Raw genomic sequence first — 22410 nt, forward strand, 5'->3', positions numbered from 1 at the left:
TCTACCTGTTTTATTGGAAGCTAAATGTGGAAATCAGAATTTCCAAAATTAAATAAAGAAAACTTGATGAAACTAATATGCTCCATTTCCAGACACAAGAGATGTAGAATAGAAAATTGACTAATCATGAAGAAACACTCTAATCCTGCTAACTCTTTTAAGTGACTATCAAAGAGGAGAGCCTTCTCTTTCACTTGGAGGAATCACAGCTAAAATATACAAATGAAACCACTACCAATGGGCCAAAAGTAAACAGAGAACAGAATTTATTGCCCTAATAATAAGGAAAGTAATTGCTGCTGAATCAAATTTCTCTCTTGACAAGATTTCAAAACCCACTATATACATATTACCTAGTGATGTGTGCATTCTTGGAAAAAGCTGCTGTGAATCTTCAAGGCATCTCAGGCTTAAGTGATGTGCAAAGAACTTATGGTAATGATGATGGCATTAAAAGGTTCATAGAACCAATATTAATAGCCAGAAGCAAGATGAAGCACTAGTTTTCTGCAAGGGATCACAGGTAAAACCACAAGGCTAAGAAGAAAAGAGAACGTGAATTTTAAGAACAGCTGAAAAGAGCAGGTGAACTCTTCTCTACACAGTCACCTAGAAAATAAGAAGGGGCAAAGAACAAAGATGAGCTGGAACTAAAATTCTCTATTAATTAGAAGATTAGAAGTCCACCAAATAATTCATATTAGGAATTATGCTGAGCAAACATACCAGTAATTTTGAGACCTTGCTCAGCATTTGGTGCCCACAAGATGGTATAATTACATGATCTAGAGAAACGTATGCCACAGGTGAGAGGATTTTTTGACTTATACCATCCTAGAACCACACAATAATTCTGATATTAAAACCCACTTGTTTTAGAACAAAATAACTTAATTTAAATGTAATGGATCCTTTCATTCAGAAATGAAGCTATCTTATTTTGACAAAACTAATAATCTTTGCAAATAAAAAGTCCAGTTTGAGCACTACATAAAGAATATAAAACAAACTGTAGTTTGAATATTTCCATCTTTTGTAATTTAGCATTATTTTCAAGTGTTCCATTTCAAATGTTTTGTAAAAGCAAATATTGCATTTTTAAAAGAACAATATTTTGAAAAACTTAGGTGGGTTTTGTACCTTTTGGGGAACCCATAAACAATACGGGATGCAAGAATATGAAAGTGAAATCCCTCATAAACTTTTATTAACCAGTGAAACTAATCAGGCTGATTTCTCTGTCTAACATGAATAAAGAGAAACACAAAAGAGAACTTTCGATGTGATGTTTAGTATTATAGTTTCACTAGTTCCCTGTCTTAGCAAACAGCAAACACATTCTTTAAAAGCAAGGATCTTACTAATGTTGACATTGTCCTTTAAACAAACATGTAGAACAGAATGGATGGGCTTTGCCACAGGAAATACAGTTACCAACCCTGTAAGCATCAGTGAAAACAGGTAAATATTTGGATATTAAGAGATCCCAGTGAGACTTCTTCTGAAGTACATTTTTGGGATTGGGTCTTAAAGAGAAGATGTGACACACTTGCAGTGGAATTAACAAGTACACTTGAAGTATAGGGTAGTGAGTCATCAGGGAGTTAGCTTCAGAAAATCCTTGATGCAAAGAATGGTGCAGAACTGTTGTCCTGCTGGCTTAGAATACACATGCTCCTGGAAGACCCATAGTTAAAGAAAACTTGCTTCAAGCCCTGCTTCCAAAAAGATACTTCTTAAACAATTCTTAATATCAAATATGAAAGTGAACTGTTAGCCTGGGCAGAGCAGAGAAAAAAATAGAAATGGGTTAATTAGGTGCAGGAAATACTAGTGTTGAGCACGTACTGGAGAACATCTGAGTATATTACTGTTTTTCTATTACGAATGATTAACATGATCTACTTTTTTCTACTCACTATGACTGTTCCATTATGTATCATTAGGGAATGGAGATTTATGCATGCAAGTATTTGCTAGGCAACAAAAGGGGGACGTAGGGGCTATTTAGCATATGGCAAAAGAAAAAGTTAACAATGAGATTCTACTAGCTAGTTTACACAGTGGGTTTTGCCCACAACGGGCTAATTAACCTTAAGAAGATGCAAGATGAAAGGAGGTAAAAATCCATCTCAATTGGCAGTACACTGTGTATGCTATGGTACTAATGATTTCAGTTTATCTCAAAGAAGAGATATTTGGCAGAAATCAGAAAATCTGAAAATTGAATTATTATGGACCAGTTGACCTGTAATAATATCTTTTTTATTATTAACACGATAATCTACAGACTCTGAGGCCACATCAATACTAGCAAGTTAAAGAGTACCATAAGAATGGTACTGGCACTGTTTTGGCCTGGGCCATCCATCATTCTCCTAAACGAATCCTGAGCATAGCTGAGAGGCTATCATGGCTCCACGACCATTCCCAAGACTCACTTTGCATGGGGACTACCTTTTTTTAAAAGTAAAACAATATAATAATATTTTCACCAGAAAATTTCATTTAGTAGTGTCAACAAAGTCTGAGAGTTTCTAAAGCCCATTTTACCTGAAGGTCAACCTAACCAAAGCTATTTAGTGAAGTTATATGGAGAAACCATATCTATAACTTTAATGAACAACAACCAGCCATTTTTGGACCTGGACACTATATGCCATTAAGAAGGAAATACAGCAACTTTATATTTCCTTTATATGCACTCTCTGTGCCAATAATTGTTTGACAAAAGCCAGAGGGCACTCAGCCAGAGACTCCATTGTGGAAGGAAAGCCATTCTGATCCAATGAAGAGAAAAACAAGATGCTTTGACCACCACTTAAGGAAACAATAACATGATCATCATCAATCAAAGCAGAGCTGGCTACAAGAGAAGACATTGCTACGGTCTTAGTATGTCTAGCAACACTGGTGATTAAGTGTTGGCAAGTTGGCAAGTACCTTACTTGCCAAACTAAGTTGCTTTCTAAATCAAAGTTTAGAGATCAACAGCAAGTGGAATTATGGGATAAAATGATGTGAGGGGTCTTAACCAGCTCCCTAACTCTGCTGTGCACATATTTGATATGAATGTGCAAAGTTAGAAGATGAATGGGAGAGCTTCAGTCTGAAAGGCTGCACTCACAGTGAACTCTGACTGCAAAACTGGAGCCTAATACAAGAAAATAAATTAGGTTCATTCTTTGAGGACTAGACAAATCACTCTGCAAAAAACTTGATTCTCTAACGTCAGTGAAACTTACTGCGAGAAGGAAGTGTTTTCCAATGTGAGCAAAAAAGAGTCAAACCAGAGTCAAAACAGTCAGTAAAACAGAGGTATGTGTTCAGTTAAAAGTGCAAGCCCAAATGAAATGGTACATGTCTTCAATGACTTTACAAACTAGTGGCAGGAGATATTCAGCAGCTCTTGGAATTTGGATCACAGTGAAACTGCCATTACAAATCACTTCAACAAAAACCTTCTTATCTTAGCAGGCAATTATTTAGAAATATGATAGAGGGTCTTGGGCAGCATTTTATTTTAAATATTTATTCTGAATTAAGCAACAGGTTGGACTGGTCTAAGGGGTGAACCAAATGCCTGATGAGCCAATAATGTGGGAATTGCTATTTTGTGTTTCATCAGATGTTACTTCAAATTACTACGCTATATTGTTATATTGCTTTCTCACAGAAGCCTAATATGGACTAAATAATTTCTGTCAATTAGATTTCAATTAAATTTTTGGAGGTTTTTTTTTTCTTGCTAAATCAGAGATATCATCCAGGCTACAGCAACGATCAAGAATTGTACTCAGTATACCTCACAGCAGTACTTTTTAGATACCCACACTTGTCTCACAAGCACGATATAAGTGCATAATATGCTGTGGTTTAGAAGGGGATGGTGACTATGCAAGATGAGCAAATTAATAACATGAGAAAATCATCCCCTTATAGACTTACTGTTTGAACTTTGTGGAAATCCAGGTAAGGAGGATGGACCATTCATTCCAGGCAGAAGAACAGGAGGAAGGCCAGGGAGTCCTGGATAAGCTGCTGGCAAACTGATACCATGAAGAGAACTGCTGTCCATCATACCTGGCTGCTGTACTGTTAATCCTAGCACATCAGTAGCCTTCTTTATGCGATCCAATTCTTGCTGTGCCATCAGCTGTCTAACTGTTGTAGGAGCTAAATAATCTTTCTCCCGATCTAACTGACTTCCCACAGTTTCTCTCACTTTTGTAATATGTTGTTTGGAAAAGATATGATCTCTTATGGACAAACGCGCGGAGTATTTCACGCCACATAGAGAACATTCTGGCTTTGTCCCATCAGGTCCAGTCTGATTTATCATGAATGGCTTCCCTATGTTAATTTTGAATTTCTTTTCTTTAGCCCGGGCGTTCTGAAACCAAACCTGGACCACACGTTTGGGCAGGCCAATCTCATTCCCTAGCATTTCACATTCCTGCATTGTTGGAGTCCGGTAGTCACTAAAGCAAGCCTTAAGAACTTTAAGCTGAAGGTTACTCATTTGTGTTCGGAAACGTTTGTGGCCTGGACGATCACTGTTTTTGGATTTAAAGGGATTGCTAGCTCCAAACGGGTTAGGTGAACTTGGATCAGCTATGCTTGAAGTTTCACTGCGGTCGGCATTATCATCAGGGTCATCAGTAATGTAGTAACTTTGGTCGTGATCACCATCTTTTTCACTGAAATGTATTGAGGGGCTTGTTAGGGAAAAGAGAAATTTATCATCAGTGTTCTCATTTGTAGGTGTAGTTGCAGTTTTTGATAGTGTGTCATTCACAAGTGGTTTTGGTTCTTTGGGAGGTGATGCAGGTTTTGCATCCCCTGAACTGCCAGTTGTGGTTTCCATTTCATTGTTCCCCTCATCCCCTGTTGTGGCATCACTAATTGCTGTATTAATTGATGAAGTCTCATCGAAGTCAGTCTTGTTTTGATCATACCCAGAGTCAGCAGGAGGGGCATTCAAAGTTTCTATATCCTCACTAGACTCTGCTTTAAAAGAAGAAGGACTTAAGAGGTTCTTCGGTGACATTTCTGCAGTTTTGCTAACAGGGGTTGATACAGTGGAGGCTAATTCATTTTCACTTGATAATTCAGTTTTTGCTAATGACAGTGATGGGTAATCAAAAAATATGTACTTTTGTGGACTTTCTCCTCCATCTTCAGCTGATATCAAAGGACTCGGAGGCAAACTATAACCAGCCTGTTTCCCTTCATTCCAATGTCGAGAGCGAATGTGACTTTCTAAAGCTGATTTTGCTTTAAAGAGAGCTCGACAAAAAGGACACCTTTTATGGGATTGGGCTGGACCAACTGCCCGGAATTGTCCCTTTCTTTCTCGGGCTCTTGTGTTCTGAAACCAGACTTGTACAACTCTCTTTTTCAGTCCCACTTCACGTGCAATGTGATCTAACATCTTTCTGGTGGGGTTGGAATCTAGTAAGTATTTTTCATAGAGTATTTCCAGCTGCTCTGGAGTAATTGTAGTTCTTAAACGCTTATCACGATGTTGATCTTCTCCACTGTTTCCTCCCTCTTTCTCACTACAATTATTGTCTTCTTTATCATCTAGTTTTCGTTTCAGGGAACCAGAAACTGTAGCAGGGTGTGCTGTATGTGATGAGCCAGATTGTGGTGGCATCTGAGCAAGAGAACTATTAAGTAACTGTCCAGTCATCAAAGGATTATTTGGATCAAATATCATATAGGGCATATCCATTGGTCTTTCTAAAAACTGTGAGTGAAGAAATTGGTTTTGGGCTGCTAGAAAATGCATGTGCTGGTGCTCTTGCCAAAGCTCTAGAGTTGGAAAGGCAACTGTACACTGATCACATTGGTACTGTAATAACTGAGGAGGTAGACTGTTCTGTAGAGAAGTCATTGAAATTGGTAAAGGACTGGAAGGAACAGGCGTGGTTTGTGATGCAGAAGGAGGTCTCCCTACTATCTGTGATTGTTTTTGTTGCTGTGGTTGAGAAGCTGGGGGCTGAGGGTCCGAAGAGGTTACTGGAGTAGACTGTACTGGTTTGGTGCTTTGGGAAGTTGTATCAGTTTGCTTAGAGATGGTTTCATTTTGTTTTGGTTTTTCTGTGGACTCTGGTTTAGGAGAAGCCTTCTCAGGTTCTGGTTTGGGTGATGGAATCAAAGGAGTGCTAGAACCAGAGCCAGAGCTTGCTGCTGTGACTGCCAGGCTTTTTGATGAGTCATTTTGGCCAGAAACTGTGCAGTTCTTATACACTGTTTGATCAGAGGCATCCATAGAATCTTCAGTTTGGCTTTCATCTTGAGCATCATCATCTTCATCTTTATAACACTGCTTTTTCTGATGTGTAATCAAATCAAATATTCTGGGGAAAACCACACTGCACTTTTTGCACTGATATTGCATGTTACTAGTTCTGATGTAACGCTCATTCGTCAGCTCCCTTTTCTCATTGTCTTTAGTTTCAGCTTGATTTTCATAACTTTTGCGAGCTTTTTGTCGTGCATTTTGGAACCATACGACAATAACTCGAGTAGGTAGGTTAAGTACAGTTGAAAGTTGTTCAATTTCATCATCCTTTGGATAAGCATTTGTGTCAAAGAAGTCTTGGAGGACACGAAGCTGGTAGTCAGTAAATCGAGTCCTAGATGATCTCTTGCTGAAAGATGCATCAGACTTGTAAGGTTCTACAGCTGAAGGTTGAGGATCTATTCTGATATCTTCCAATACTGTTATAGGAGGGTTGCTGAAGTTATATGGAGAATCTTTATTTCTCTGTCGTTCTTTAAACAGTGTATTACGAAACCAGTGCTTGATAACTTTCTGTGAAAGACCAGATTTCTCAGCCATTTCTTGGATCTGCTCTTCACTTGGAGAATTGTTAATATCAAAATAGGCCCGCAAGATTTTTAACTGGTCATCTGTGATTCTTGTACGTGGGCGCTTGAACTGAGAGTGCCGCAGGAAATTGGGATCTAATCCCAGCTGCTGCTGACAAAGCTGGGTAAGATCTGCAGATAAAGTATCCATTGGTGGCAACTGGAGGGCAAGCTGAGGAGGCAATGCAGGATGCTGCACTGGCTGCATCATAATTGGAGGAAAAAGTGGGAGATCAAGTGAAACGGGAAGCTGGACTTGAGGTGGGGCTGATGGTGGCGGTGGTGGAGGAGGAGGTGGTGGTGGTGGAGGAGGTGGCGGTGGTGGTGTGGGTGGTGGAGCTTGTAAAGGAGTGGGAGTTGTGTTTTGAATTTTTCCAGCCCCAGATGAAGAAGGCTGAGAAGCTGGAGGAGGAGGAGGCGGTGGTGGTGGAGGAGGTGGTGGTGGAGGTGGTGGTGTTTCTGGGGAAGATGGAGAAATTGGATAAAGCTTGTCATACGCCTCCCTGTACTGTCGGGCAAACTTTTCTAAAGCTCCATATGGAAAAAACTGTCCATGCACATGTTCTTGATGACTTTTCAGGATAAGAACATTGGAAAAGAGCTTACTGCAGGTTCCACATTCCAGTTTGTCTGTGTTCTCACCTTCACCAGTCTTGCTTTTTTTCTGCACTTTTTGTCTGTTCTCATTGTACTGGATAACTAACTCAAACCCAAAGTTCTCCAGCAAAGCCTTGGCTGCATTCCCCCTTGCCCCAGAAGCTATTCTGGGTGGTGGGATGGCTGGTTCTGAGGATTTTGGCTTCTTCATATCTTTGTTTTCTTTTAGTCCTTCATTCTCATTAGTAAATTCTTGCTTTGGCTTCTCTTGCTTCTCAGAAATTTCTTCTGACTCCTTATATGATGGCATATCCTTTATCAGCTGGCAGTCTGTACTTACTAAGGTATTCTGCTCTGCTTTCATCAGCTTGCTACTTTGCTGCTGCTGTTTTTGGGACTGAAGTTGAGGTTGGGTGGATTGATACTGTTGTGCTTGTTGCTGCAGTATCTGTAGCTGTGTTTGTCCAACATGGTGCTGAGTTTGTATCTGCTGCTTCAAATCTTCTAGCAGTGATCCTGTCATACCAGCCATTCCGGGCATACCAAATGTGGCAGAACCAGGCAAACCCAGATCTGGGCTTAAGCTAAATTCTGTCCCAGGTATATAGAATGGGAAAAGGAACTGAGGCTGTTGAAATTGCAGCAGTGCTTCTGGTGTCATTGGAAAGTGAGGCAAAAAAGCTGGGTTTAGAAACTGGGGTTGAAAGAACGCAGCTTGCTGCTGCAGTTCATGCTGTAGTTGCATTTGAAGTTGTGCTGGTGACTGGGGTGGGTGATGTGTAGGCTGAGCAGAAATTAATTCAGAAGCTTGCTTTTTATTTAATTCTTTGGCATCTAAATGTGTTTCTTTGCTGTTAACTGCTGGTAAGCTCATAGATTCTAGCATTCCTTGGCTGGGGCTATTAACATTCCCTGCTACACTATTTCCGCTACTTATATTACCACTTGGTTCTAATTTTGCAGCCCTTGCCTTTGTCTGATGAAGCACAGATCTCATATGGATTTCCAATGTAGAACTTTGGCTATACGCAACATTACAAATGCTGCATTTGTAGGGTTTGTTGTCAGTGCTGCTGTTTGTATCTTGAGGGACAGGACTTGATGCTTCCTGCAGAACCTTTTTGAGTTTATGTAGATGGGACACTGAGTTATAGTGGACCAAGAGAATGTTCTTTTGGGTGAAAGACTCTTTACACACTGTACACTTATACGGGCGAGATGGATCTAGAAATTTTTCCATAGTAAAATTTGGCCCTTTTCTAAAAGGTAAGGTCCGCTTTGGTTCTGAGCCCATATCATCTGGAATAGAGCTACTATCACTTCCTACAGGACTTGCTTTACCTTCCTGGTCCATCTCATAATCTCTTTCTATTTCCTGTTCTAGTGCATGATCATCTTGTGCCATACTTTCATTTTCTGCCCAGAGTTCACCATTGACAGGTAAAGATGCACACAGCTGCTGAAGTTCAGCTTCATTGAGTTCAGGGTGGCCTGCTTCCAAGTGTTTTTTTTAAAGCCTGGAATGTACGGAAGCTACGTTGGCAAAGACTACACATGGTAGCTGCCCGAATAGCATGATACTGGGAATGTATCTGAAGCTTCTGCATAGTCTTAAAAGCCAAGCTACAATGGTTACAACGGTACTTATAGACATGGCGGTCAGAAACAGAGAGCTGTTGCTTCTTCTGCTGTTCATTTAGCTGATCTGTCATTGAGTCAGTGGTCTTTATATCTTTACTGCTGCTCTTATTCCAATCTGGTGTTTCAGTAGATTCCTTAGGTGGCTTCTGTTCCTCGCTCTTAATTTCCATTCCAGTTTTTGATTCATCAGTCCCAGGGGTGCTTTTCTCATCCACAGGACTTTCACCTAGTTAAAGGAAGTGAAGTGTCTTTTATTCAAGTAGAAAAAAATAGTATATAGTATTAATTATTTTTTTTTCATCACAAATCGAGAGAGGCACCCGGCATGCCACATTTTGGCCTAGAAAAATATAGCAACCCATCCCTGCTCCACACAATAAAGCAGACAGGACCAACAGGAGGTTAAAAAAAAAAAAAAAAAGTGATAAAACCCAAACACAATGATCAGCCTGGCTGTGGCAGTTGTCCCAGGAATGGCATAGGGCTTGTATTTGTCATAAGGTAGGAGTTTATTGGTACAATGGGAGCACCAAACAAGAAAAGGAAATAAACAGTAGGAGAGAGAAAGGGAGTAGGAATGGGGACAATAGACAGGAGAGATGATTAGAAAGGAGGAGGAAAACAGTCTGAGGAGAGAGGGGGGATCATGCTGTGAGACGTAGCAAAGCAGCTTCCCAGCACAGAATACAGTAAGCATCCAGGATAAGAAGACTACTATTGGAAACGCAGGCAGAATCATTTGCCTAACATTTCCCATCAATGTTGGTGAAAGTGCCACTGTCTTTTAGGACTGGGTCTTATTTGCTGGTTAAATAAGGAGGGTCTTATCTTCAAAGTGGCTAGGCACTACTGTTTAATTTTACCTCTACCAAAAGCAAACAGTCTGGCATACTCATGCATCTTAGTGGCTCTGCATGGGTGCATTCAGCCAAATTCAGACCCCTTGTTATCTTTCTTTTTTTCTCTCTGTGGCTATATGCAAGCTAAAGAGGATTCAATTTACTAAGAAAGAAATGGGTACTTTATTTCTAAATTGCCCGTACAGAGCTTTTACATGTCTGAGCTTTTTATTGCATACCTGGATATTTCCCAGATCCCTCAGCTGTAATAGTTGCAGGTGTGTCACGTTCAGATTTCTCTGAAGCAGCTGCTGGCAATAGCATACTATTGGGCATCATGATATCTGGTACAGGAACCTTTGAAAATGAAGAACACAGTATTATTACAGGAAAAGTCATACTATTCAATACTATACAACAGTATGAAATTATAATTCAGAAGATCCACCATATCTGGACTAAAGACTGCCAGTACTAAACCAAGATCTTGATTCAGTCCTTGACAATGGTTTCTGACAGACCACAAATCCAGACCATTAAATGCCCCTTGGTGGAGAATCAACTCAAAATAATCCACAATAAGGTGATGCTATAGAACTACATACACTCAATATTTCATTGGTCTCAATGTCACCACAAAGAAGATTTTGCTGGCTATGTCAGGTGGTCAGATTTGTCAGGAGAATTTTTCTCGGACATCCCCCAAAGACAGAGATCATGTTGAAATATGGTCACCAGTCAGTCCTTGACTGAGGGCATTCCCACTTTGCTTCACCTGTATTGTTTTTTAAACAAATGCTGGACCTTCTATGATCTTTGAAAGAACATTATAATTTTATTTCCGTATAGAAATAGCAACTTTTTTCCATTTAAAATAAGATTGTTCTCTTTCTTGTCTTAAATTGCTTATGTATCTTCTTCAGACTGCTTTACCTATTGTGTTATGTTTTCAAATTATAGACAGAAATCTTTGAAGGATGTACTCTTATAGGTGTCTGATAGTACTCAGTTTAGTTAAGTTGACATGAATATTTGCTCTACACTTCATTTTCCTTTTCCTTAGAACTTTAAAACATACCATATCTGAATAAAGGATTTTCTAGGTGCTCATACTAAGACTTAGCAGGACTGGGTTCAAATGGCAATGCCAGATTCTGTCTAAAAGGCCTTGGGTAAATAATTTCAGACTGTACTGCAGCTCCTCATCTCTAACATTAAGGATTTTACTTCCTTGCTTCATACAGAGGTAACATGAATATCCATAGCAGAGATTTCTGAGTGGTAAATTTCTATAATAATGGAAGTTACATACATTAATAACTATAAGTAGAAACACCTTTTCTTCCTCTTTAACAGTTTAAGAAATTATTTTAAACCTTTATTAGGATACACAGGAATTTTATATACGTATATTTGTATGTACGTATGTATGCATGTATGTATACTAATTGCCTATTGGAAAAAATACTCTAGACATATTTTTAAAAGCTCAGGGCTTAGTTTATTTGTAATTTAAACATGCCATTAATAGCATCCTCTCAGAGGACTAGTGACTTTGAGTTTATTTGGGAGGGAAGAACTTTAAAAAAAAAAAAGATGTAGTTAACTCTAAGTGTCCCACAGAAGAAAAATATGCTATAGATGGTGTATCGTCATGGTATATCACCATGGAGTTCAGCTATAGAGAGAGTATATTACTGCTAGAAATTAGGATAATTTAGATGCGCAATTTAGACAATTATGTTGTGCAATCTCTTTCTCTGCCAACAAACATTTTTTTCCTCTCAGAAACAGTGAGACAATTCCCCAGCACCTGGAGAGGAAAGGAGAGGAGAGGAGATACAGCACAGAGGGAATCATGGAGAACTTGAGAAGAAAGCTAAAAGTGCTTAGCACGGAGTGGGGTGGGGTCCACATGTTCCCAGTTTCCTAAAAGGGTCTAGGAAAATTAAATGTCTACTGCATTTTCCTTGTGGTGGGCCACAGCTACATAGTCTGTCAGAGCTATAGTTAGTAGAAAACCAAGGAAAGGAAAAGAAGAATACACAATTCTGTATTTGCTTATCAGCACTAGGCACAAGGCACCCTACCCAGATCTTTAGTCAAGAGCTCTTTCAGTTCTTTTTTTTTTTTTTTTCCTTTTTTTGCCACTTTACTTGAGAATGAGGTGGTAGGCCTACAACCACAACCATATAAAGGAGTCATCTGTGGATACAGAAATAAATCCTTAAGGAGGTGGATCCATGAGATTTCCAAATGCATTTCCTTCTAAAAAGCCAAGACAACCAGAATTAGGGTCTCTTGGGAGGTCTCTTTTCTAACTGAATCTATGCTGTAATAATAAATATGTTTTAAACCTGGCTGTGTCTTTACTGACATTGTTTTACAAGGTGCCAAGTCATTATTTTTCACAGAAGTTTATTGTTTTGACATGGTTTGTACAATTTTGCAGTGAAGAACAGGATTCTCATAGTGAGGTTGGAATGGAATTCATCCTCCAAATAGAGTTTGCTGGTTATAGCATTCATCTTGATCATGGGGAGGCTAGTTAATGTCCCTGTCTGATCCAGGTTAGGTACTTAAAATCAGATATTCCATATCATAAAGAACAGACGTAACTGGGTTGCTACCTATTCTTGAACTTGCCTTTCTGTTTCATATGCACATTCATTTACAAAAAACCTAAAGGATCTTTTATGTAAGAAACAGAACATTCACTATAAGATAACCACGTTCTCCAATAAGCATCACTATTGATATTTTATAGTGAATTTCATGTAATATAATGCAAGTACAGCCCAGCTATACACAGGAATCTGTTTACATTTGGGAACTACATTCTACAGGGAATTCCTATTATTTTGCAAACAGAAGTCGCAACACCTCTGGGACCTGGATATTATTAGATCAAATTTATAGGTGTACACTTAGAGACATGGACAGGCTTGATTTTTCCAAGGTTAACATCAATGAGGAACTGCACGTTTTCAGCATCTTTGAAATCCACCTTCAGTCATTTCCCCAAGAGGCATCAGTCACTGGACGAGGTGGCAACAGAATCTAAGACTCCTGAACTACTTCCCTCTTCAGGCTACCTGAATACTATGTCACAACAAATACGTTACCCAGAGACCCAAATACATTTCTGTAGTATGCACATCAGTATTTGGAACACTTACTGTCATGAGCAGTTTCTCCACACAGTCAGGAGACACACTGTGCAAATGGGTCAAATGAAGCTGGAGATGCATTTTGTTGCTGAGGACATCCTGGCAGAGGGGGCAGCAGATAACGGGTTGCATTGAATGCTGTGACAGGACATGCATCTGGATACGATTTGGGTCCCTGCTATTGTAGTTACAATAAGGACATTGATAGAACTGAAAAAAAATCAAATTAAGATGCGGGCTATTAGTTAGTATGCTTTTTATAACTTGCTGATATTGCTGTTTTAACAGCATATCATCTCTGTTTCATTCTTGAGTTATTTGAAAGAGTTCTAGAATGCAATTAAATTGTTACATTTTCTTTTACCTGCTCATGACAAAATTTATTGTCCTCTGGAGGCTTTGATTTTTTAGTTGCACCATCCTCTTCTTTTGATAGAAGAAGCTGTTGTGCCCCTACCACAGTGTTCACTTTTGGTTCCTTCTCTGGTGTGACTATTCCTGTTAAAAAACATAATTTTAAAGAACATATTTCAAACTTTAAAATATCCTGGTTTACAAAGAGGGTCTGATTCCAAATGTTTATATTGTCTTTAAGGAGTTTTTAGGGTTTTTTTTTAAGTTATGGGAAAAAGTATATTTAAATAAAACAACTCTGGTAAGCACAAAGGTGAAAATACACTTTTATCCTTGATGGGGACTATAAACACATTTAAAAATGGACTCTACTGTTGAGATAACCTTAGGTTGCCTTTAAAGATTAATCAATACTGTGCAGCTCAGTATGAATTTGTGTATTATATTAAAACAAATCAGCTTTTGCTTTAAAATCCTGTTTTCCAAAATAATTAATTTGCTGCTGTTTAATTACCCTCTCTCTTTTCTAAACTGTCTGAGCAATATGATTATTGTGCTGTTTTGATAACTCCTGCCTAGTTACAATTTTGAAGCTGAATATAGTGAAGCTTTAAAAGAAATACTGTGGAGAATAGGATTTCAGAGCTAACTTAATATTAATTATATACAAAGATCAGTCATTTGGGATTGCCTTAGATGTTTACACTGTGAATTTTTATAGTCTGCCATTTGTGATCAAAACCAGAATATAATTGTTTTCTATAGATAGTTCTACTATTAAGTATTAAATACTATATTTAATATTATGCCTGAACTAGCTGTGCAATGCAGCCCAGTCTTGCACACATCAAAGAAAAGAGTGCAATTCTCATTTCCCAGTCCATCAGAAAATTCTTTCCAGCGTCAATTTGCCAGATAATCTCTTCTGCTAGGCTGGATATTACAAGAGCATTGGGTAGGCATGTCACATACATCTCACGACAAACACAAAACCTCATTTACCAACCATTCCAATCTCATCATAGTGCGGCATCATCTGACCTTTTTTCTGCTGTTTATTATGAGTATTTCTAATTTTAACTTTCAATTTTCACCATCTTCCAGTCAATTTGCAACTAAATTATTTCCAGGGTGAGGACACTATCACTGGACACTGGGTGCAAATACATCTTGAAATGCAATGAAGCTAAACCATTGATTGCTATCAGACCCAACATAAATATATAGTCCAGGGGTAATCTGATTGTATGCTGTGCATGAAGATTTATCTTGATTTTTTTCAATCCACATAAGGTTCATATAAATGAACAAATTGCACCTCATTGCACAATAACCTAGGATTAATTTAAAAATAAGGTCATGGATGTTTTGGGAACAAAGTAAACATGGACAAAGAAAATACCTAAATTTTTATGTAGACAAAACCAAGAACATTATTATCAGTAGTAGTATTACTATTATTGTTATTATTATATAGACTTTGCCCAATATTTGATATTACGAGAGCAACTTAAAAGAGAAGTAAAATAAGAGAACAATTTTCAAGGTAAACACCAAATCCTCATGGTACAATAATAAACAATTGAAAACTGAATCATACAGGGACATTTTCTGAAAGGCATTAAAAAAAAAAATATGACATACATTAATGGTGATATCCCCAAACATTGTTTTTCATTCCTAAATTACTGATTATTTCTTTTGGTGTAATTTAGGCAAGTAATTTTTGCATGTTCTTGCTCAAATTAACATCTCTCTCTGCCATACCCTACTATTAATGACCAATTTGTCAACATTGGTTTAATACCTGAACAAGCTGCTTTTTGGACCCCACTGAATTTTTACACTCTCGGGAACTGATCCTGAAGGCCTCATTTAGATTGCTCAGTCAGTGCTGAGGCAACAACCTGAAGGACTAGTGATGCTTAAAGGCAAAATGTACAAGGTGCCATCACATAAGGCCCCATTTTATTACTTACTTTAGTTTATGATAATACAGTACTTCCTGGCCTACTTATATTTGTTTGGCAATAAACCATTATTATTTAAATGTCTTAACTGTGAGAATTCTGAAAAGTAAAAAAGTGACATACCATATTAACAGAGAAAGGCTGCTTCTCAGGTTTTAGAAGGATGGGTTCAAATTATTAACCTCTTTTCATTTCCAACTGTCAAAAATGTCTAACAGTTGACTACTGTTTCTTACCTTTATCATATGTCACTTTTAAAATATCCCTTTTTAAAGGCAAATGGGCAAGAATCTCTTCTGAATAAAAGCTGGTGTAGATGGGCAGTTATAGCTGATTTTAAAAACCAAAATAAAACATTTCCACCTTCTCTTCCCCTCATCCTGTTAGATTGTTCTTACAGAAATCAGGATCCAAATCCTGCTCCAAAATTCTGTTGTGAAAAGGTGTTTAACTGTGTCTTGGCAGTGGTATTTAACTGCTAGTGAAATTTAGCTTGGAGTGCACTCTGTGTGTGCCTGGGCACACACAAGGTTAATAGCACACATCATCTTCCACCACAGGATGGAATAACTTAATTACTTCAAAGGGCCTATAATAATCATGAAACACATAGTTCTTGTTTCTATAAAAACAAGGCGGGGGGGGGTGGGGTTAAATTTTCTTTTGCGGTTAATATAATAAAACCCTAGAGTTATAAAACACTGTGCTGGGGTCAATAAATGCGTAACAAAGCACAGCTTTTTACTGAGTTTCCTATGATATTTATATAAACTGTTGAAATTTACAAAGGCTTTGTTGTTTTTGTTGTTGTTGTTGCTCTGGTTTCATTCAACCCCAAGCACTGTTACTTCTTAAGTGACCAAAGTTACATTCGGCCTGTAGTAAAGTAACCGAGTCTGTGACTTATGATGAGACTTGCAAAAAAAGGAGGGGCTTGATTCTTCCCTCTGGCATGGGGACACCAGTCGCCCCTGCACGTGGTGAGGACTGAGCCCCCCAAGCCAGAGTCTACATGCCAAAACCAAAGGAGATCGGCTCCTCACACAGTGGTCCAGCTATTACAACTCAGTGCCTCATCTTGCTGTATCAGCTTTCTTCTTTCTGTGTTGAGTTCACTGCTTTAAGGGAGCTTTCTGTAGGGAGGCTGAACAACCTTACAGCCTTATAGGAAAAGCGTTGAAGGAGAAGGGAGAGAGGAGAGAAAATATTATGGTCCCAAGCATGCTGTGTGGCAGTTTTCACAGCTAGATGTTCCACTGGCATGCTATTCTTACTAGGCAGCTGTAGGAAAAGACTAAATTCAGTTGCTATTCATGTTTTAAATACACACTTTTTATTCTTGAGACACATTATTTGTTGGGGTTTTTTTCTAAGTGTGAAAAAACCCTGTAATTAATTTTATAATATAAAATATGCAACATTATTTCAGATGAATGATGTAATTTCAATACATTTAGCTCAAAAACTAAGTTTAATTATAAATAAGTGCCATGAAATAGACTAGTCAGTGATTGCCTGTCAGTTACAGAACTATTTAACTTGTGTAAGATTGCTAATATAAAGATGACATTACTTACTGCAATTCAGATTTCATCATCTTTGTAATATTTTTGAAGCCCCAAAATAAAATAAAATTGTTTGTGTGACTAACAAGGAGAAAGTTAATAAAATATATATAATAGTGAGAAAAAAATCCTGGGAAAGCCATAATCGAAATACTGTTTTCTTATTTATGAATCTATGTATTTGATGAAGATTGCATAATTTAAGACTTCTGACAGATCAGATGATGTTATTCAGCCTCAAAATGATTCTAAAATTATAAATACTGGTAGAGTATTCTTTCTAATTAGAGTAGAATGAAAGGATAATTTTCATTGCAATAATGAAGGTTAATTTCCATCCTTCCTCATGTTTACTACCTTATTAAAAAGTGCTCCCCTTAGCCATGGCAGAGACATATTACATTTTCAATGCAAATGTATTAATCTGGATAAATTCCATATTAATTCTTGCACTGCATAGAGCTGTAATTTGGATTATAATTAATCTAAAGTGGCACTAGATTTAAATGACAATATAAATGAGGCATTAGTAGGGTTTTCTATTCTGAATGAATATTCAACAAATATAACTTGCATATTGCCAACTCTCATTTTGAAAGCTCTACTCCTTGAGATAAGGTAAGCAATACAGCACAACAGCTTACACAAACATGCTGTTACTAAATACATGTTAATCCTTTCTCGTCTAATAGATTCTATGCTAAAGAGGGGTCACACCACTTTCCTGTCTAACTTGTTAGTATTGTGATTAATTTATTGGTTTTCCTGAGATTTCTTTGGCAAGACTTGCAACACTCAATTCATGAGAAAGCCCAAATTAACATTCAATTATACATAAGCAGTTATGCAGTCATTAGAAATACTTGTCAGCTGAGCAAAAATTAAGATGATGGTCTGAATGTTACATATGAAGAATTAATTTAGATTAAGAAAATAAAAGTTACTAAAAGATTTAGGATTTATAGTACGAACTATTTTCTGCAAAGCACAAAGGCAATCAAGTATTTCAGCTCTTGTTTTTATATGAATCTTATTGCAAAGTTATTTCTTTAATTGCTGGCACGGGAATGCAGAACAATTATGATGGTTTTCTGTAGTGCACCCAGTAGGCATCTGGATATAGGTTTGTCCTAATTAAACTTGGCCCTTATGAGTGGCTAATCCTGATGGAATTTTGAGAATTCCCCTTCAGTATTTTTTTCTAGATTCCTTTTTTTTTTTTTTAACTTTTTCTTTTTTTTCTGGAGCTTTAATATTATACTCTTTCTTGAACAGCTATAAATGGACCTGCCTAACAAAAAAGAGGTCTGATAACCTCCCTGAAGCAGTTCACAGTGTCCCCTAGGCAGAATGTATGGTAGGAAATGTAGGCTGCAGGTGGCTCTCACCCTTTTCTGTGAGTGTCCAGGACATCCCCTGATGAGACTCCACAGGAGGACTTAGGTTGGCCTGGGAGCATGGCTTTACTGCACTGCAGACAGTTTTTACCAAATCAGAGCCAGCCGAGGGGGATATATGTTTTAAACCACAACACAGTTTCTTGCTCAACATCATCCTTGTCATCATTGGCCTTTCTTCAGTCTCTTGATCTCAAAAAAAAAAAAAAAAGGACTGAAGAGCAGCTGAGGTTGTAAACTGTGATGGGTACTGACCTTAGCACATCAACAAGCAAACTTTAGGAAGCTTTAATCTTTAGGTCAGTCTTCTGAATTGATTTGGCATAAAAACAGCCATCTATAATATTTTTTTGGAAATAAATCCAAAAGTGTTTAAAATGTAGAAGGCAAATTACAGTATGGGAGAATCTGGGTGTAAAGAAACTCATAAGTAAAACAATATTTTCTCTACAACTATATGTCTTTACAGCGAATACACCCTCCTTTGTATGCTGCTGTCATTGGTGTACAAGGAAAAGATATATGACTACCTGAAACTAATAGGCTTCAACCTGTTTCAGCACTTCTTCTGCTTCAGTGAATCCAACATAATGTAACTAGGTATAGCGTGCAGCAAAAGTAGCCAATGTAATATTCATTGTGACCATAGATTTCCATCTCATACATAAAAAGCATGGATGGAGTCACATATTTGCCAAATCAAACACAGAAAAAGCCTTGGGTATCTACACCAGATGCTGGCCCTGGGTTTGTTTGTGCACAAGTAAATGTCATGACATAGGGGTTTTGTTTTCAAAGACAGTAGCTTTCATTACTGGGCTTTGTCTATTCCAGGAGATCAAAATTACCCAACCCATAATCCGTTTTCAATGATATTTCCTCTTTCTTAGGCTGAATCATCTGTAAACTTTTTCACTGGATTTTGTGTATTTTTTTCAAAATGCCTCAAATAAATGCCCAGGAAGAGGCCAGATTCTTGGGAGTAACTGATCAGAGAGCAAGACCAAAAAATAATAATAACAAAAAAACCCACATTTTTGGGGTTAAAAGGGGGGCAAAACCTGACTGAAGAAAAAATTCAAGTGGTACCTAATCCTATGCTTATGAAAAATTAATATGCCATCAGAGGAATCACAAGTATAGCTAAGATTAATGAAAGGCGCTTAAAAAATTACAAGCACACAAACTGATTTGATTAAAAAATAATCTCACTGGTCGTCCTGTAATATTCTTCAACTTATCCGCATCTATCCTGTCAGATGGTTATGATTAAAAATAGGTCAATGGGAGGCTACTGATAGAAATCACATGCAAAATGCACATGCAATGAATAGTAGTGGGAATGTCCAGACAGTTTAAAATGAAAGAGCATTTCATAAGTTAAAAAAAGGGGGAAAACAAAATTCTAACATCTTACCAGAGTCTTTACTAGATTTTTTGCCTTCACTATTGTCTCTCTCACTTGAGTCTTTATCATCAGCCACAGCCACTGATGTACTTTTAGCAGACCCTTCTGTATCTTCACCTTGTTCTTCTGTGGATAAGCACAGAAAAGATCTTAGAGGAGAAACCCAGCAACCACTTAACAGCCGTTAAAGATATTTCAAGTAATAAGAACAGCACTAAAAGAGGGTAGCAAAACAGGGGGAAAGAGGGGAAGGGGGGAAGAAAAAAGAAAAACAGCACTTAAAGAGGTTGGATATTAATTACAAATAATTTGCAATATTTCAGAATCTATCCAGAATTTTTGACCGTGTCTTCATCAGAGTTCCTGCTTTGCACCACTATGACAGATTTAAAGCCTGTCATTTCACATTCTTTGGCTAGAAATTATTTGTACTAAAATACAAGCACACGCATGCACACACACACCATGCAGGCTGGAACAAAAGCAAGCATATGTAAAAATGCATCTTGGAGCCAAAAAAAAAAAAAAGAAAAAAATAGAAAAAAAGGGGAATTCAAATATAAATCCTATTAGTGCAGCAGTATCCCGCTAATTGCAGTAAGTAAGTATTAGGTATTAGGTACTGTATTAAATATAAACCTCTGGCTTTGCGGGAGAAGTCTCAAATTCTGTCTCCAGGGGGAGCCATTCAGGATAAACGATGCAACTTGGTATATGGCTTCTGAGGAAGCAGCATTACCCACACCTCACTTACGTGTTCACACCAGCTAGATTACATGGAAATCTTCACAGTAACTCAAGCCCATTTAATTATTCGGTAAATCTTAGCTATGCTGCTACTGGTGGATTAATCTGTTTATGCAGTTAGCTTCTATGCTGGGGCTGTGTAGCACTAATCCGTGAAAGGCCCACTGTTCCTTTTCATCCTGTGATCATTTGTCTCTTACTGTGCTGATGTCACATTTTAATGAATTTTTAGCAATCTGAGTAATGCCAGATAACCAGACTTGCAACTCCCTACAGCACAGCATGCTGTTTTCATTGCAGCACACACACAAAAAAAAAATAAAAATCATATTTCCCAGTTCAGGTAGGAATTACATAAATTAGGAGGTGAAGGTAAAATGGGATTCGAAGCACCAGGCCGCTCGATTTCATAAAATCTTTAATGACCATATAAATTAACCCTGGAAAGGCAAAAGGTCACAGACACACATTTGCATACACTCTTCTATTCACTTTTGATAAGCAGAGCTTTTATGCAGGGAACATGATACAATTAACCCTTCAGGAGCCATACAAAATGCAGCTACCGACATTTTAAGTGTCAAGCATTAAGTGAAAATTACACACTGCATAAAATTTTCATTGTAAATGCTATAGTGATTGAAAGGGGAAATAGTAGCCCTCTTCGCACCCCATGTTTTATTAATAACATTCTGACAGCCGAATGAAATATCCTCTGTCATATGTAGCAGCTGAGCACAAAAAAATTGCTGCTTAGCGCCTTACTTGCCAGCCATGCACTGAAACTGTATGCCTAGGCAAACAACCCTCAGATCGATGTGGTGAACCTATCCAATTCTCAGCTCTCTGCAAAATCTTTTGTAAATCGGAAGAGAAAAACACAGCTGCAATTTTGGAAACCAAATCAAAACCAAAAAAAAAATAATCTCAACCACAGATCAATGTATTTCACATTGACATCGAAATACAGTAGGTAAGGACTAAGCATGCATGTCTGCTTTTGGAACAACACAGAGAGAAAGATGGTCCCCGCTTTAAAATATAATTGCATATATAAAAAAAAATTTCCATCAGAATGGAAATCCACCTCGTGCTGTTTTAGCGTGCTCCCCCCTGCAGTCCCCTGCCCCTCCCACAACGATAGCTAATCAAACATGGTAGGCATCCCTGTCGCGGCTGGAAGCAGGGCTGTGTTTGTCAGGGTGGCGGGGGAGCATGGTTCAGGATGCTGCGAGCCTGTGATCATGCCTGGCTCGGGCTGTGTTAATGCCGAGCGCGCACATATGAGGCTCATATCCAGTGTCAGGCCCCGTGGCCTCACAGAGCCGATGGCAATCCCTTTTCCACTCATCCTTGGGAATGGACGCATTGCTTCTTTTACTAGATTTACTGGCCCAATCCCCCTGGGCTGGAAAATGAAGTGTCAAAGTGCTACTGAGTGTCCTTATCTTGAGGGGACATAAAATTGTAAGGGCTATCGTGGCACACATTAATAAAACATTGTGTGTGTGTCAGGCAAAGAGAAAGAAAATTATGAAGGTACTAAAAGAAAAGCTACAGTATCATCTGGGTCTCATCAGACAATTTTTGCAGGGTGCTCTCCTGTTTTTCTGGTATGTGTTTTAAGTGTGAGAGAAATTCCCAGACATGTTCTCCTATACATCATCGTGGTGTCTGACCTCAGCCTGACCCTGGCAACAGTTTGAGAAATCTGAATGTGAACAAAGACTCTGTGTCAGCAGCAGGGAGAGATTGCGGGATAGACTTTCCCCATCAACTTAATCGCAAACAGCAGTTCCGAGGCCATAACTTTACAGGGCTCCACCAAGCCACAAACACATAA

General features: G+C 38.2%; 1 protein-coding gene across 1 annotated transcript in view; it reads right to left on the reverse strand.

Annotated features, from left to right (window-relative positions):
* ZFHX4 (zinc finger homeobox 4) overlaps positions 1-22410 on the reverse strand; it is a 149511-nt gene that overhangs the window by 6124 nt on the left and 120977 nt on the right. The window contains 6 exon segments of the mRNA XM_013302345.3: positions 3949-8986; positions 8988-9343; positions 10196-10313; positions 13136-13336; positions 13491-13624; positions 19830-19946. Of these exon segments, the coding sequence (XP_013157799.2) occupies positions 3949-8986; positions 8988-9343; positions 10196-10313; positions 13136-13336; positions 13491-13624; positions 19830-19946 (5964 nt within the window).

The sequence above is a fragment of the Falco peregrinus genome, chromosome 3 (genome assembly GCF_023634155.1).
Source record: "Falco peregrinus isolate bFalPer1 chromosome 3, bFalPer1.pri, whole genome shotgun sequence".
In the NCBI taxonomy this organism is placed as follows: Eukaryota; Metazoa; Chordata; class Aves; order Falconiformes; family Falconidae; genus Falco; species Falco peregrinus.